The 17,777-nt window shown below is 38.3% G+C and overlaps 2 protein-coding genes and 1 long non-coding RNA gene across 4 annotated transcripts; 1 reads left to right on the top strand and 2 right to left on the bottom strand.

Annotated features, from left to right (window-relative positions):
• Positions 1-880: 880 nt before the first annotated feature.
• Positions 881-5,145, bottom strand: LOC133676536 (transcription factor bHLH140). Its single transcript, XM_062098213.1, has 6 exons — positions 4,914-5,145; positions 4,687-4,811; positions 3,600-4,558; positions 2,382-3,057; positions 2,130-2,300; positions 881-1,541 (listed from the first exon to the last, which is right to left on the bottom strand). Exons 1-6 carry the CDS (start codon positions 4,957-4,959, stop codon positions 1,218-1,220), a joined length of 2,301 nt encoding a protein of 766 aa, XP_061954197.1. The 5' UTR covers positions 4,960-5,145; the 3' UTR covers positions 881-1,217.
• A 643-nt stretch (positions 5,146-5,788) lies between these two features.
• LOC133677103 (uncharacterized) lies at positions 5,789-7,560 on the bottom strand. The gene is made up of 3 exons (XR_009835692.1): positions 7,406-7,560; positions 6,579-7,312; positions 5,789-6,429 (listed from the first exon to the last, which is right to left on the bottom strand). It is a non-coding gene; the product is annotated as an uncharacterized LOC133677103 (long non-coding RNA).
• A 785-nt stretch (positions 7,561-8,345) lies between these two features.
• LOC133677042 (receptor like protein 22-like) lies at positions 8,346-13,226 on the top strand. 2 transcript variants are annotated; one of them, XM_062098882.1, is made up of 3 exons: positions 8,346-8,674; positions 9,618-12,771; positions 12,881-13,226. In XM_062098882.1, the coding sequence occupies exons 1-2, from the start codon at positions 8,631-8,633 to the stop codon at positions 12,742-12,744; spliced, it is 3,171 nt and encodes a 1,056-aa protein (XP_061954866.1). In that variant the 5' UTR covers positions 8,346-8,630; the 3' UTR covers positions 12,745-12,771; positions 12,881-13,226. The 2 variants fall into 2 exon arrangements, with proteins under 2 accessions (XP_061954866.1, XP_061954865.1); XM_062098881.1 differs by lacking the exon at positions 8,346-8,674 and having other exon boundaries at positions 9,123-12,771.
• The last annotated feature ends 4,551 nt before the right edge of the window (positions 13,227-17,777 follow it).

Raw genomic sequence — 17,777 nt, 5'->3', positions numbered from 1 at the left:
CCTGGATTTTAACCATAATTTTAACCAAATATATATAAATACAAAACCAACCCCAACTAAAAATATTTTTTATAAAATAATTTTTTTAAAACTAAAATTATAAAAGCTATCATAATACCAAACACATTAAAAAAAAAAATTGACGAAACACCATGATGGACGCTAGAGATTCAAAGTTTATGGAGGCAGTGATGGATAATAAATTCATCCACCCTACAGTACAACACAGAATATAGGTTTTCAATTGACGAGATTGTGATCTTGACTCATGCACCTCCATAAATTCTCATTTTTCGTCGAGCAAGATTGTAACCATAGTCCATTGGGGATATATCTTGCAAGTTGCTTTGAAAATTTATAGCATGGGGTTATATTTACTTTTACTTGTGTTTCCTAGTGTAGATTCTTGACATGACCTGGGAAACAGGAGAGCTTAAAACTATCATTTGCGAGCAGGTAAAGAGACGGTCTAGAAAACACAGGTTGAAAAGATGACATACAGCAAAGGTTACTCTTTCTGGTTATTATCATAAAAATTAGGCCGAAGATTCGATACATTGAAAATACTCCAGTCTTCCCTGAAACTCCCTTACCTTGAAGTGGCAAAGTAAAACTATAGGTAGCTAGCTGCTTCTGCTGCTCGCTTAGTGCTAGAATTTCCAAATCATTTCCTTCGAAGAAGTCAAAATTGACATTCTAATCCACAAGCAGAGTTGTGTTCAGGGTCATCTGCTATGCAAAGCGTTCAAGAATACAAAGGATCGTGTCTTGACCACAATCTCAACGAAGCTGTATCATGCTCTGCTAAATTGACAATCCGCTCGAGTAAAACGTTAAAACCTTGTTGGTAAGAGCAAAGGTGGCAAAGGCAAATGCAGCAGACACCAAATATAGATATAGATTGAGGGAAAAAAAAGAGAGAAAAGGTTAGCATCCATCTCTGAGTTTCCCAAATTCCCCAGTTAAAATTAACAATAAGGATTTAAAGCTGATTGTGTTGCTTTAGAGAGTAAAGACTGCCGTCCCAATCATAAACTTCTACGGCACTGTACAGCTCCATGATGGAAAACACAAACTTCGAAGAAAGCTGTATTTGGTCCCCTATAGCAAAAAGAGTTTCATGTCCTCTTGTAAGTCATCTTTTGCGCCAGATATGGGAAGTTGAAGCACACCAAAATTTTTGTTGATGCATGATCTATGGATACCTAGGTATTACTTCAATTATGTTTTGGTGCAAGCACTAAACGGCCATTCTCAAGAAGGGCATGGGGAAAGGGGGCTTGACAAATGCTAATATGTGATTTCAGCCTGGGTATATTAGGGTGTGCACTTCTACATCGGTGGCATCGCAACTCCATTGACAACCGGCAATCTTCATCTTTTATTGTTGCTTTCCCGTGATTCTTGATTTCTTCAATCACATCCACTGAATCTCGAAAAAAGGCAGTATTAAAAGAGTTCCAGTGCTTCTTGTTCTTGAGATGATTGGAATTGAAATCCTGGCTAATCACATGCAAGTGTAGTTGTCTCATTGAAGGGACCTGCAAGGAGAGACAGTTCAAGCACGTTAAAAAAATCCCCCTCCTTTTGTAGTTTACAGTTTCAATATCTAAAGCAGTAATGGAATTGGGTAGAAAATGAGAATTAGAGTTGAAAAAAAACATAAATAAGGTGAAAATATTTCGCAAGAATATGAAAGATATAAAACAGCCCCAGATTCAGAATGATGTTTCATCTCTTAATTGTTGCCACATACAGCTCTGTTATTATGTAGTTTTGTCACACTTTTTTTTATGAATAACATCATCTCTTTTTCCACAATCACATCCTCAGTTCCAACCTCTATTCCTATGTCAAATTATTGTACCTGGCTCCTGTAAATAGAGATAACATCAGCTAACTACCCCATTTGGTCCGAGTTTTATTGCCACTCTGCAACTTATGGCCCTCAATATAAAAATTCTGTCAGACCGTAAGAAAACCCATCAACTTTTCCGAGACAATTTCAGTCTGGCTCTGAGAGTTGCCTTATCTGACTCAATAAAGTCTATGACTGTATAAGCAGAGACCACGGCAGAAAAAGAACAAAGTTAACAAACAACTTCTGAGCTGAAGCATTCATTGCATACCGAGTGGTATCCAAGGCGGAAGACCATTGATGAATCATCATGCAAGAATTTTTCAGCCCATTTCAAACCCACAGCATGCATTGTCATTAACAACTGAAGGTGTTCTTGATGCACATCTGCAAGACAATCAAGACCTTCATGTCGTGCCAGAACTAGGAGATGCTTGCATGCCTGAGAAAATTAATGGCAATTTTACTAAATAATCATTCACCTTAAAAGAATAGAGAAAGGAGCTAACATTAAAAGGCTTACCTTCGGATAAAGGTCATTTAGCACAACAACATCATCTAAAACCTCCAGCAACTTGTCCTTGTGCTTCTCAGGATGCATGGCGATGTGGTAAAGAGCTTGTGCCCATGAGCCCCAACTCTTTGATGTCGGTACTTCTAACTTACTTTTGTCTCCAGTTACCTTTCCATATGTGGAACTAGGAGCAGAAATATCAGCTACAGTTTCATCGTGAGTCCCCTTGCATTTTTTGCTTCTCTCATATACACAGTCATCATCTCTCTTAATCTTTTGATCACTGTTTGTTAAATGATTCCTGGGACCATGAGAGGGATCTTTCAAATCTGAAGGTGACCATTCAAGTTTTTCACTGATTCTCCTTGGTAATTTTGAACGGGATCTCACAATAGACAGAAATCCAGTAAAAAGTGATGTGTAAGCTTCACGCAGAATGCTGCAACCTTTAGTGTAGTCATTATTCAGAGAATTAGGTCTTTGTGGGTTCATATTTGGCCCAAGAACATGGATGACATGGGATACCCCTTCCCTAGTATACAATGGAGAATCTGAAGGGAGAGGAACAACCACAGCATGTCCAGGGAGAAGAGATTTTGCTCGTTCCTTAGTTGCAGTCTCTAGGGAAGGACCTGCTGCAGCGAAAATTGCAGCATTCACACCTCCACCTCCAGGTTTCAATCGCCTGCAGGGGATTATCTTGTTGATATTATTCATGTGCAAATAAATAACATGATCATGCTAATAGTTACACAGACATGCACACACACAGAGAGAAGAACCAGCTACGCGTCATCAGAGCAAATAAAATCTGGAATCTGAGAAAAACATATTTAAATGAAAAGTTAATAAATCAGTGGGGACTGGGGAGATTGGTGCTTAAGCGTCACATACATGCATCTCAGAAGGTGAACAACTTAGAACCAAAAATTAAAAAAGTTTCATTGCAGTATACCCATGGACGAAAAATAAGATGACGTGTTTGGAGATAGAAGTGCCTATTAAAGCCATGTTCCACATATGAATAAGAGTGTAGTCCAAAAATATAACACATGGCTCACAGCAATTCCCAGCTTTAACATTTCAAGGCTCTATTCAACACCCCATTTGAATCTCTATTTCAACCTTTTATTGTAGCTTTTGAAGCCTCTACAATCTATTATTTCTTAAACATTCAACATCCAAGAACCACATAACAGCACAGCATAACTAGATGACAAAGCTTACCAGTTGGCAGCATTAGCTATCGCATTGCAGCGTAAACCTCCTTGCGAATAAAGTCGAGTTATATCTCCCACAAACGTGAAGAACTTTTTTGAGTCAATGTTCCTTTTTGCAGCTTTAGCCCTAACCAAAGACAGAATCTTTGATCCATGACTCAGGTCCACAAGAACAAGCCTGGCATTTTCAAGCTTATTCACAAATTCTTCAACTTTCTCAACAATGATATCTGATGCTTTCTCATTGTTGAACTGGAAATCAGCTGTCGAAATAGATGGAAATGCTAGAGTGGTAATGTCACCCACAGATACATCAGCGTCAACAGAGCCTTTGGCCAAGTCTTCACTCTCTTTTACCTCCTTACTAGCAGCACCTAGTAATAAAGACTCTTTAGTTGTTCCTTTGCAGCAGGTATTGTTTGCGTTACTAGCCTGAGGACAGGCAGAATCCTGCACTCTATCTGAACATGATCCTAAACTGGAAGGAGCCTCGACTTTCTTCAAGAACTTCATTATACCAAGTTGGATTTTTGCATCTGGATTCTTCTGGCCAAAACAACCATTTGAAAGGGTATCCAAAGGACCAAGTGCAGTATATGCCTTAATTGTAGCCTTGACATCATTCTCATTATGACAAAACACAATTCGAGCAAACCCTTCATTAAGCTTAGGCAACTCTTTCTTTTGCAACATTCTATTCACAACGGCAGCAGCTTTCCCACCTTGCAAATTTCCCTCATGTCCAGTCCTTTTTACAGATCGCGAAATACAAAGCTGAGCAGGAAGATCAAGCACAACAGCATGAACATCTACTTGTGCGCCACAATCTAACTTCACAAAATCCGAGCGTTGTTCTTTATCCAAATTGCATCTGTCAATAAACACACTTTTGCCTTCTTTCAACGCAGCCGCTGCTCTCTTTAGACACTGCGGCTTAGTTCCAGCTTTACCATTATTAATAGTGTCCTTCAACAAAAACCCGAAACCCCAAATTGACTAATTATCAATTTAACATCCAAAATTAACGAACTTGAAACCAAACCAAACCCATTTAGGCATATTAACAAACAAGTGTGTGATATTAGAAAAGAAACCTGACAAATGCGAGTCCAAGGTCTTAAAGAGGAACCCATTACGTGTTCACAGAAAGTTGACTTGCCACTTCCTGGTGCACCTACTAAAATCACCATCACTGGCTTTCCTTTCTGCTGTTCTTCACCTTTTTAAGCCAAGAAAACGCACAAAAATGTTTGAATTGGGGAACATAACTCAAAGCCCTTGCGAATAAAGTGAACACATGTTTGACGAAACGTTACATTACCTTTGTTGTCGATGTCCATATCCATTTTTTGATGATCAACCGCCATCAGGACGACTTGACCTCCTCTTGTGTTACAGCACCAGAATCGGAGTAGTATTCTTGTTGTTTAGGAAGTAAAAAAAGTGAGCTTGAACGTTTCTGTACGAGCTACAGTGCTTTTTAGAATGTTTGGATTTGGTCTTTAGCTGCCTTAGTTCTGAACAGGGTTAGTGCGATCCGAGCAGGGGTAAGATGCCTGCTTTTGGTTCTTAAAAGCTGTTTTACCCGGCACATGATATGGACTGGTAGCGGATTAATTTTTATTTTGGCAGTTTAATCCTATTGTATTTTTTTATTCAAAATAATGTTTTTAAATGATTGATCTGTTCATTCAGATAGCAAGTAAAACCGTTGAGTTTAATTTCTAGCATGATTCAAAAATAAACTTGACTCATTTAGGTTAAATCTTAGATGAATTTGTCCGGGTTTAATAAAAAACTATATTTTTAATTTAATTTTTAAAGGTATTTTTAGATCTTGAAGTAATTTCATGAAATATTAGAGTATTCGTTGGATTGGAAAGGAAAAATGAGGAAAGTAAAATAAATAAATAAATGAAAGTTAATTTATGTAAAAGTTCGATAAAATTATTAGCACATTGCCTATGGAAAAGCTCTCTTGGTAGCAACATGATAAAGAGTGTTTAACAATCCATGAATTATTGGTTAAAATGTATATAATCGATGAATAAATTATACAGTGTAAATTAGTCATTAAAAAAATTGAAGATTTAAGCAACCTTTTTATTAATTAAAATCAGGTCTTCATTCGATTCTTAACCTGTTAAAAACACACGAGAGACATGTTTAAGAAGAGAAAGAATGGATTAGAATTGATTTGTTTAAGAACTAATTGCATTCAATAATTTATTCAAAGATTGATTACATTTCAATCAATAGTTTAGGGGACCATGTTTATAAACATATTCTCGTATGAAAAAAAAAAAAATTTATATTGAAAGGAAATGGCTAGCCGACCATTTTTATATAATTTTTATAATCAACCTTTGTACCCTTCATCTCTAAACCCACAGATCTTCGTACCATCCACTCCCAGAAGATCTACCTAGCCGAGGAAATAAGCACTTGCTAGACCTCTTAAAGAACCTGGTTAATTGACTGCGCTGAAGAAATGGAAGAAGACACTTTTTTACCAAGGGCAGCTTGTTACTCCTCCTGCCACACATCTTGTAGATGCCAGCATCAAATCCAGGAGGAGGGGGTCAGGTAGAATCTTGGATATAAAATTCAGAAAATGATTGTTATTGATGAAACATCTGGGACTGCAATTCGAAGCCTCATTAGCTATGAGCAATGCAGAACTGGTTGCAGTCCTGCAATCACTTCATATGCCGTACTCCTAGACATCCTCATTAACACTAACGAGGACTTGGTTAATCTGATGCATATCTGTTGCTTCTGTTCTACAATCAGCAACGAAGCATACATGGTCCTCTTTGGCAGGAAAAATACTGAATCTAAGCACAGCAATACAGTTTTTCAGTTACATAAGCACTATCACATTAAAAAAACTACAGCCTACAGTTCGACGCAACAAATGCTAACTGCTTATAATCATACATAATGCAAGTAACAAATGTAAAATCAAGCAATGCTAGCCACTAACCATTTACAAAGCTGAAGATCAGCCTGAGCCTCTGACTAAATAGTGCGAAACATCCCGTTACTTATCAAATCCAGATCAATAATAACCCAATAATCACACCAAAACTTCCACAACCCATCCATTTGCATCGCAGCAAATCAGCTTGCGCACGGCAACAATAACACACAAAATCCCATTACCTAATCATCCCGTGTATGGGTTGTGGAAGCTCTCAACTTGATTACTTATCAACTTGATATCCAAATAATCACACCAAGATTTCATAATCTCTCAGCACAAATCACAATAAAACGCAAAATCAAACCAGGATTGTATAGTCAAACCAAATGACCCAAACCGTGATGTCATAACCATATCGAAACAACGTGGTTCACTACTATCTAACCCGCAAACAAAACCCAACAAAAAAAGAGAAGAAAATAATGATAATCACAAGCAGATAATCTTATCAATCTAAATCCAATTCCATTTAAACAGATAAAATCCCAAAGGAAATTATCAAGGAAAGAAACCAAACCCATCTACATTCAAAGAAAACAAATAAATATATCCATAGATAAAACCCATCATTTGATTAATCAAAACACAAGGGGGAACTACATAATCCACCGTTTGATTTAAAACACACTAGAAGAAAAGAAGAAGAAAGTAATCGGAAATGAGAAAATCTACTTAGATCTCTGCCTCATCTTTCTACGCTTCCTCTTCAATCTCCTCATACGCTTCTTCTTCCACTGAAAAACGAAAAACCCAAAACTCAACGATACCAATTAAAAGCAATCAAGTGCACAATGTTTTAGATTAGGTTGCAGAGATTTTGAGGTTACCTTGGCTCTCATGGTGATGGCGGTGGGGACTGTTAAGCTTTTTGAAGCCCCCAAGAGAAGGAGAAGGAAGACTGATTGCCGTATTGGGCATGGTTTCAAATGTATTTATAGCCAAGCCCTAGTGCGGGCCGAGATGGCTCGGCGTGGTTTCATATTCAAGACCAAGAGGCCCAGTTCTAGTTAATTAAATAAAACCCTAAAAAATAAATCTAAGAGGGAAGTGCAAAATCTAGGCCTCTGAGGGGTAGGAACTTGCATTGATTCGAATAATGGCTTTGATTATGACATTATGTGATGTCTACGTCGTAGAATAAGAAAGACCGATAACAACCATCTAGGTGGTGGCCTAGTGGTAAGAGCTTGGGACTAAGGGGTTTGCTTCCTCTTAGGTCTCAGGTTCAAACCCTATGGCTGCTCATATGATGGCCACTGGAGGCTTACATGGTCGTTAACTTCAGGACCCGTGGGATTAGTCGAGGTGCGCGCAAGCTGGCCCGGACACCCACGATAATCAAAAAAAAAAAAAAAAAAAAAAAAAGAAAGACCGATAACTTTCTACCGTTGACTCCCTAATCACTAATAAATCACGTCAACGCGGTTAAATGTTATTTACAAAGGTTAAGATCGTTAAAATTACGGGCTGGCTTTAAAACTATATAATTTTAGGAATATTTAACTTACAAAATCAAATCAAAAACTTGAAAAATAATAAAATTAGACTTGATTGGTGCAAAAAAACAAATAAACTCACACAATTTTCTGAGTTTAATAGAATTATAAATACTCCTCTTGTTAACTTATTTTTCTTCCAAATTAAAAAAAAAACCCTAGCTGAGGTATGTCTTTTTGTCTATTTTCACCTGCTTCAGTATTAGATGCATATCCTTGTCATCTGTTCTCTTGATGAGACATTCAGCAAGTCTCTTTCATTATTAATTTTACCTCCACTTCCTTAGCTGCAAGTTTGCAACCAAAAACCACGGCAAGACCTTTGAATGTCAAATCAGCTACAGCACTTGTGACGATGATCCCTGGGCTGCCATTGCTGCTCCTCCGCCTACTACTAGGGCCAACCCGCTGGTAGCTGGTAGAGGCCGAGGTAAACCTGCTGCTCCAAAATTAGGCGCACAAAGGATAAACCGGACGTCCTCATCCGGGATGTAATTCAGGGACAGAGAACTCGGAGAAGCAAGGATGAAAAATGTAGTTCTGTAAAAAGATTCTTATGGCGACTGGTTTTGAAATTACAATGGAACAGATCCTGTTGACGTGAGTTATATCTTCTGCTGCTCTAGGCCACAATGTTTGATTTGAAATATCATTCTTTTCTGCATCATATTCTTTCTTTTTTGTCTCCTTTTAATATAACTGTTATCTGCTAGAATAATTTGCAATTTATGTCATGTAGCTGGTAAACAGTTTCTGCCACAGCTTCTTTTTGTTCGTAGCATGTTTATTTTTATATTTTAAAAATATTTTTGAAAAAAATATTATTATTTATTATTTATTTTAAATTTATATTTTTTGTGTTTTCAGATAATCTTAATATACTAATTTTAAAAATAAATTTTAAAAAATAAATAAAAATATTATTTTAATATATTTTCTAGTAAAAAAACAATTTAAAAACAATTATTATCATACTCTTAAACAATTCTTTATCAACATTACAAGGTTTGTATGGTTAGTTAATGAGTTTTTTTTATATATAATTAGTTAAATTTTATTACAAATCAATTTTACTATACGAATTTATATTATAAAAAAATATATTTTTGATAATCTTGACGTAGATGTATAGCACTCTAATACACGGTAAAAAGAAATAGAAAGGCAATTAGGATCCTCCCATTGACTCTCTAGGCTCCAATAGTCAAAGCAAATAGGACCCTCCACCATTACTATCGTTGATGTTAAACTTGCAAGAGGCTTGATGAAATGATTTGGAATTTTAAAAAAACACCGCGTTCCTGGAAACTGCCAGAATTGAAACCATACTCGCCTTAACTCTTCCCCTGTCAAAAAAAGAATGCATTGAAAAGTCTTCAAGTCAAGCGAAAATCACATCCAAACAGATTCATTTACTGCATGTTTTAAAGTACGGTACCACGCAAAAGAGAGCACCTTCATCCATGCAAACAATCCACTTGACAATGAAAATTCCTCTCTTTACTTTCTTTTTCTTCATGCCCCTTCTAACGATGCCCTCCAGCATCAACACAGGTCTGGCTTCTGGCAGATGCCGGAAAGATCAGCAATCCTTGTTGCTCCAATTAAAGAACAGTCTCGAGTTTGATCAATCTGTATCTACAAAACTAGTGAAGTGGAATTCAACCCCAGATTGCTGCGAGTGGCCAGGCATAACTTGTGACGAGGGTAGTGGTCGTGTTATCAGCCTGGACTTGAGCTTCGAATCAATCACTGGTGGACTTGACGATTCAAGCGGGCTTTTCAGTCTTCAATTTCTTCAGAGTCTAAACTTGTCTTTCAACATCTTCAGCACAGCTCTGCCAGTCGGGTTTGCCAACCTCACGGATTTGATTTCTCTGAATTTGTCCAGTGCTGGCTTTACAGGCCAGATTCCAAATGATATCTCAAAGCTGACAAAGTTGGTTAGTCTTGATTTGTCTACCGTTTCCTTCCTTGCAGGTCCTGCACTGAAACTCGAGAAGCCTAATTTTGCAACATTGGTTCAAAATCTCACACACCTAACAGAGCTCCTTCTTGATGGTGTTAATATATCAGCACACGGCAATGACTGGTGCAAGGCCTTATCATCTTCACTGCCTAATCTAAAAGTGCTGAGCATGTCCAACTGCTATCTCTCAGGCCCTCTTGATGCTTCCCTTGCAAAGCTACAGTCTCTTTCAATAATTCGTTTGAGCGGTAATAATTTGTCTGCTCCAGTTCCAGAATTCCTTGCAAATTACTCGAAATTGACTGCCTTGCAGCTTGTCTCTTGCCAGTTGAACGGAATGTTTCCACAAGCTATATTCCAGGTACCAACACTAGAGATCCTTGACTTATCATACAACAAATTCCTTCAGGGTTCTTTTCCGGAGTTCCACCAGAATCTCTCTCTTCGGACCCTCCTGCTCAGTAACACAATTTTTTCGGGAACATTACCACAGTCCATTGGCGAACTCCAGAAATTATCCAGAATAGAGCTAGCGGGTAACAACTTCACGGGACCAATTCCAAATTCAATGGCTAATCTCACCCAGCTGTTTTATCTGGACTTGTCATCCAACATGTTCACAGGCACACTCCCATCATTCCGAAAGTCCAAGAATCTCACCTATGTAGATGTCATTCACAATCAACTAACAGGTGAGATTCCATCCAGTCACTGGGAAGGCCTTCGAAACCTCACCTATGTTGATTTAGGGTACAATGCATTCAACGGGAGCATCCCCTCATCGTTGTTTGCAATCCCGCCGCTGCAGGAGATACAGCTTTCCAACAACAGATTCGGGGGACAGATTCCTGAGTTTCCAAACGTGTCTTCCTCTCTTTTGGTTTTCCTGGATTTGAGCAGCAACAAGTTAGAAGGTCCTATTCCCAGTTCTGTTTTTGGTCTTGCAAAACTCCGTGTCCTTGAACTTTCATCCAATAAGCTCAATGGCACGGTGGAATTACATTGGATTCAGAAACTTCCCAGTCTCACCACACTTGGCCTCTCGTACAACAACTTGACAGTTTATGCAAATGGCGGCAATTCCAACATGTCTTCCCTTCCCCAAATCAAGAAACTAAGATTGGCTTCTTGCGACCTGGGAATGTTTCCAGATCTAAGGAACCAATCAAAACTCTTCCATTTAGATCTTTCAGACAACCAAATTACTGGGCCGGTACCTGGTTGGGTTTCAGAACTTAGTCTTCTTCAATATCTGAATCTTTCACGCAATCTCCTGGTTGATCTAGAAGGACCTTTGTCTCTTCCTGGTCTTAGCATCTTAGACCTGCATCATAACCAGCTCCGAGGGAGCATTCCAGTTCCTTCATCATTTATTACCTATGTGGATTACTCGAGCAATAATTTCTCTTCCTTCATCCCCCCTAACATCGGTAATTACTTCAACTGGACTTTTTTCTTCTCCCTTTCAAATAATCGCCTTATCGGAGCAATACCGCAATCGATATGCAGTTCCGAATGGCTACAAGTTCTTGACTTGTCCAACAACAGTTTGAGTGGAGCAATACCATCCTGTTTAATTGAAAAGATTAAGACTCTTCGCGTTCTAAATTTAAGGAGAAACAACTTCGATGGCTTTATTCCTGATAAATTTCAAAGAGGCTGTGAATTGAAGACTCTGGACCTGAGTGGAAACAACTTGCAAGGGCAGGTTCCAAAAAATCTGGCCAATTGCACTATGTTAGAGGTCTTAGACCTTGGGAACAATCAAATCAATGACAGCTTCCCGTGTCTTCTTAAGAACATATCGAGTTTTCGTGTCCTTGTTCTGCGAAACAACAAGTTCAACGGGCTTATTGGATGTCCACAAATTGAAGGCACTTGGCCAAGGCTTCAGATCGTCGACCTAGCTTTCAACCATTTCATAGGAAAACTACCTGATATTTTCTTGAAAACGCGGGAAGGAATGATGGAAGGTGGAAACAGAACCCTTGAGCTCATAAAATATGATCCCCTGAAGCTGACGGATGGACTGTATTATCAAGATTCAATAACAGTCACATTAAAGGGTCTCCAGTTGGAGCTGGTGAAGATATTAACCGTATTTATTTACATTGACTTGTCGAGCAACAATTTTGAAGGTGAAATACCAGAATCCATAGGACAATTAACTGGACTCCATGTTCTCAACTTGTCTTACAATGATCTCACCGGCCAAATTCCATCATCTGTCGGAAACTTGTCGCAGATGGAGTCCTTGGATCTCTCATTCAACCACCTCTCCGGAGTAATTCCTCAGCAGCTTGCAAGCCTGTCATTCCTTTCAGTCCTGAATCTCTCATATAACAGGCTAGTGGGAAGGATCCCAACAGGCGCTCAAATCCAGACGTTCTCACCCGAGTCCTTTGAAGGTAACCAAGGATTATGTGGTTCGCCTTTGAGTGACAATTGCAGCCATGAGTATCCGCCTATAGTTACCACTCATTCAAATTCTGGTATAGAGATTGACTGGAACATCTTAAGTGCCGAATTAGGGTATATCTTCGGGTTGGGAATTATTATTCTACCTCTTATGTTTTGCAAGAGATGGAGAACATGGTACTACACACATGTTAATCGTGTAGTTTTCAGAATCTTCCCTCAACTGGATAAAAGAAACAAGAATCTTGGCAGAAGAGCTCAAAGAAGTAGAAGAAGGCAGTAACATTGGTGAAGAAGATCAATGCGCGTGGTGAGAGCATTTGCAATTAATGTTTTGTTTTGTTTTCAGTTTGTAGACATTTGCGATAAGAAGTTTAGTTTCAACTTTATTTTTTATTCTCTTTGTCTACCAATTGTAGGTCGTCAATTATTCGTCCAATGGAGCTCGCAGTTATTGGATAAAGGAGCATCCATGGAAGGCCATCGAGCATCAGCTGCCTATCAGATTTGAAGAAATGCGACATTTTCTTTCGTTTGGAGACCATCGAGCATCAGCTGCCTATCAGATGTGAAGAAATGCGACATTTTCTTTCGTTTGCTTCGTTTTTGTGACTGTGTAATAATGTGGACAGTATCTGAGATATCGTGTTGTAGCCTAGGCCTGCTTTAGATACCTGCATGCTGTCAGGGCATCAGATTTCTCTGCATTTTTCAGCTGAAGCCTGGAAGTTCCATTATTTTCTGGGGAGAATCTTGCAGAATTAATCAAGCGTCTTAGTTGTTTCTTTTTATAACAATATGGAATCTGAGGAAACCAATTTTATTGTTGAGCTCCATTGTGATGTCTAAACTTTGAATTTCGAAAGACTTTTTTATGCAAATTTTAAACAGGGCCACTCGGCCAGAGATTCGATAGGATGCCGGTGTGCTGTTTGAAAACAGCCTTAAAACCAGGTGTAAAACCATGGCTCCTGCATTACGAAAATATATTAAATCGGAGTTTTTTTCCTTGTTTAGAAGCAGCTGAGAGAAATACCAAATCTGACGGCCGGGGCCATTCTAATTAGCAAGAGTTCTCGTGAACAGTGCAAGGAATTTTATCAGCCTAAACCTAATTGTCGAGAGCTCGTAAGAAATAAAACTTTGGCTCAGTAGTAGAGATGGAGAACTAAGAAAATAAACATGTATAAAATTTATCGTATGAAAGGAAATTAGCAAAGGGAAAAGGAGTGTCTATGAAGGAGGAAGTAGATGAGACCCTGACATGAGACCATTGATAATCTTTTTTTCTTTTTTTCTTTTTTTTTCATGTAGGAGTTTTAAATTGTCTCATGGATTGTAGTAAAGGCACTGAGGAAATAAAGGCAAGGAAGGATGAATCAAGATTAAGGTGGAAGCTGAAGATAGTAAAACAAAGAAAAAATACGAGAATTTTAATTAGTGAAAAAGGTTGTCAATGTAAATTCAAAGTTTATGAGTTTTATTTTCTCTAAAATAACAATGATAAATTCTGCTACTTGAGAGGTTTACAAAGTCTTAAATAGGATAGAAACTCTACATTAACTAGGAAACAAAAATAAGAATCCGAGATTACAAAGGAAGTATAAAATCAAAAAATAACAAGGAAAATTAAAAAAACTGCCAAAACCGGAGCCCTGAGGTGAGATTTTCAAAATCTAAAGATTTGACGATCGAAAAACAGTTTATGGAAAATCCTATAAAAATATAAACGCAATCCAATGGTCGGATAAAAAGTTATGGTTTTTTTGAGCTGTTATTCTGGTCTGGCACGATCAAACCTCCTCTTGGGCTTAAAAATATCTCATTGGTCCATAAATATATATGTTAGGCCATCCACGCAATCTGTCTGGGGCAGATCTTCATCTAGTTATAGCAGACCCACATTTAAATGCTTAAAATCACATATCATCGCAAGTCTAATTACATCAAATTAGTTGCGCAGAGGACAGAGCATGCAAATCAAGATTGAGAATAACTAGACTATAAGAATTCTTTATTTTTTGTTGTGCTTTAAATTTATATTATCAAATTTTTATTGCATGTTGGTGTTTTGACCAAAAAATGGACACCCATAAACCTTTAAGTGATGGTATGATAAAACTTTATAAAATAAAATTTTATTGGCAATTTTTTTTATAGATTTTTTATTGGTGAATGATTAATCAAATAGGTAGAGGTTTTTGTATCATTCGTATTATGACTTTGTTCTTCTTTTGATTCTGATGGGTCATGGTCTCTTAAAACCTCCCCCATTTAAAAGCCAACACACAAAAGTCACAACCCAAAATGAAGTTATGTCTTTCTCGGCGTCCAACTTCATGTTGAGCCATGGCATGCCCACGCCTAACTCTAAGTTGGGTAGGGGCACATTCATGAGCAGCTCTAAGTTGGGCCGTGACGCATCCGCGCTCAGCCCACGTTGGGCTAGGACCCATCCGTGCTTGACTCCACGATGGGCTATGATGCGCCCGTCCCTGACCATTCTTGGGTGCAGTCGCAAGCTGACCCAATTCCTCTTGGGTTCAGCATGTGAGTTGAATCCAACTCCTTTTTAGATTCAGCGTATAGCTAAAAAGGTAACTTTACACTGAGCCTCCTATACCTCGGGCCCGAGATAGTAATTATGATACCTATCACATCTCATTAAATACAAACAAGCGGTCCATGCTTATATTAATTAGATGTGATGGCACGAGCAGTAGAATAATATTATTTTACTATTACGAGATTACATCTCTACCCCTCCTACGTTGTATGAAGCAGGTCAAGCTAGGTAATATAAAAGGAAGTGGGAGTATACAGGAAAAAAGGTTCGAAACCTTATACTCTAAGACATAAACACAATCCTTCTTCTTCTTCTCCAACTTCTATATTTTCTTCTCCTTATTCCTTTCTATCTTCATAAAAGCTCATTAATACCTTCATTAATGTCTTTTGCCACATAAAAATACCTCGTATTGACTTAATCTTCGGAGGGTCCCCCATTAACACCCTTAGGGGTCTCTAAAGGATTTTATGCAGGTATTTATTCAAGAAGATATTTACACCCCCTAAAGAAATCCATTAAAAAAGAAGCTATTGCAGTCTGGGAGTGAAGGTCATAGAACACACTGTGAATGATGTACAAGGATCTCTAGGAATAATTCATTCCAGAATATTCCTTGTGATTTTTGTATCCTCATTAGTTGGCGTCATCTGTGGAAACCTTACAAAAAGCTAATTACTTCTCTAGTAAGAAACTAAGCTTTAGCGTACGGTTCCATCTATTACACCAATATGGCAGATCCATACACACTAGGGCATATCATGGATGCCAACATTGTTGCTGGTACATCCGCCCAACCTCAGATTGAGAAGATGACTGAGCAGATACGTTTGCTCTCTGAAGAGGTTATCATATTGAGAGGACAACTCACGGTTCATCCTCAATCAGCTCATGATGTCCCAGCACACAACTTACCACCTCAGCCATAGAGGACCCCTATCACCTGAAGACGCCTCAATTATGCAGAGGGGTATGGGTAGAATGAGGAGGCACTCCCTAAACATCATTCTTGTAGTCCAACTCGAGAATGTTCACATCGTCCTACGATACCAATATGAAGTGAACATTCTCGTAGAGTCGAAACTAGCCACCGTAGGAGAGAAAAAAGTCGTCACTACCACCGTTCCATGCTAGATTCCTCCAGCTCATTTGGTCCACATTGAGAACGATCTGGAGGAAGAGCAGAAGAGGGCCAGCGGTGTCCCCCTTCTGTTTACCAGTATCAAGTGGAAAGCTCCCCGCTGTCCAAGAGAGTTCTGGAAGCTAAGGTGCCTAAAGAGTATTTATTCACAAAGATGAACCTGGATAAATATGATGGACTTACAGACCCTCGGGAACATATCCAGAATGTGAGGGGGAGCCTTAAGCTGGTCATCCATGACAATGATGTGAGGTCGTGGTATAACAACCTGAAGCCAGGGTCTGCCCTGAGCTTCCAGGACTTGTGTGCTAAACTAGTTGCACGTTTCAGCACCAACATTTCCATGAAGAAGAGCTCCACAAAGCTATTCAGAGTTACCCAAGGTGAGAAGGAGTCCACCCGAGCATATTTGAGGAGATTTAATGAAGAAATGCTTCAAGTGGAAGACCTGCTGGAGCCCATAGCCTGTGAGGCTTTGATCAAAGGGGTCAGAAGTGAAGAGTTGTGGAAACAGCTCCACCCGTTACAGGACAGAACTCTCTTGAGGGTGAATCGGATGATTGAGAGCCACATAAGAGTGGATGAAGCCCTAGCTGCTCGTAGAAGCTCCTCTCAGATTCATAGAGAAGAGGTTAGAGTTGAACCCCCCAACAGAAACCGTTTCCCTATCAGACAACAGGATGTTATGAAGAAAGGGCTCTCCAGGGAACATCCTAGTAGGCCCGAAAGGGTTGACACTCTCGTAAACACCAGTTACACAGAGATGGTAAGAAAATGAAATAACATTAAAAACCTTTCAACCCAACTCTTTGTCGATGTTAGTTTAAAATTAAACTGTGTAGAAATTGCCCTAACGTGATCTAGTCGACTTGGTCGGTCCAAAAGTAACCTTGCTAACCAGTAAAAAAAAAATAAGGATGAGATTGAGAAAAAAATAAGATGAAATTAACAAGAAAAACCTCTAGATTCAATTTCTTGCCTAACCCGGATTTAAAATTAAATCGCGTAAAAGATTGTCTTGATATGATCTCGTCGACTTAAATGGTTTAAAAGTAACTCAAAAGGCTGTTAAAAAAGCCTGAGGATAAAATTGAGGGAAAATGGACAAAATTGAGAAAAAAAAGGGGGGGAATGAAAAGAAAAGAGAAAGGAATGAATTGAAAAAAATAAAAAAAGGAAGATTTTTGTTTATGGAACTTTTATATATGAGTCTAAAAAACACATTTTTTTTAGATTTGAAATTCAAGACCAAAAGGCCCCATCCAAGCTCATTTGTATTTTTTTTTCAATAGTAGACATAAGGATAAATTTACTATCTTTAAGTTCATAAAGGTTTTGTTTTTGTGTGTGTGTTACCGGATATCAAAACTAATGCGTTATGAGTTTTGATTTTGAGATCTATGAAAGTGAAATTTACTAAAATGTGTCCGTGATTGGAATAGAATCTCATTGATTTAGAATTTTAAAAAAAATCTTCAGTGTAACAAGTTTGACTTTAATAACTTCAATTTACTTTACTATTACTATTATTATGTAGAGTAAGAGAGCTACTTTTATTATATAGTCCAAGGCTTACCATATTTTTCCGGGGGGGGGGGTTTAAAAACAT

The sequence above is a fragment of the Populus nigra genome, chromosome 17, assembly GCF_951802175.1.
Source record: "Populus nigra chromosome 17, ddPopNigr1.1, whole genome shotgun sequence".
Classification (NCBI taxonomy): domain Eukaryota; kingdom Viridiplantae; phylum Streptophyta; class Magnoliopsida; order Malpighiales; family Salicaceae; genus Populus; species Populus nigra.
The sequence above is the reverse complement of the archived record's forward strand: the minus strand, read 5'-3'. Positions and strand labels throughout refer to the sequence as shown.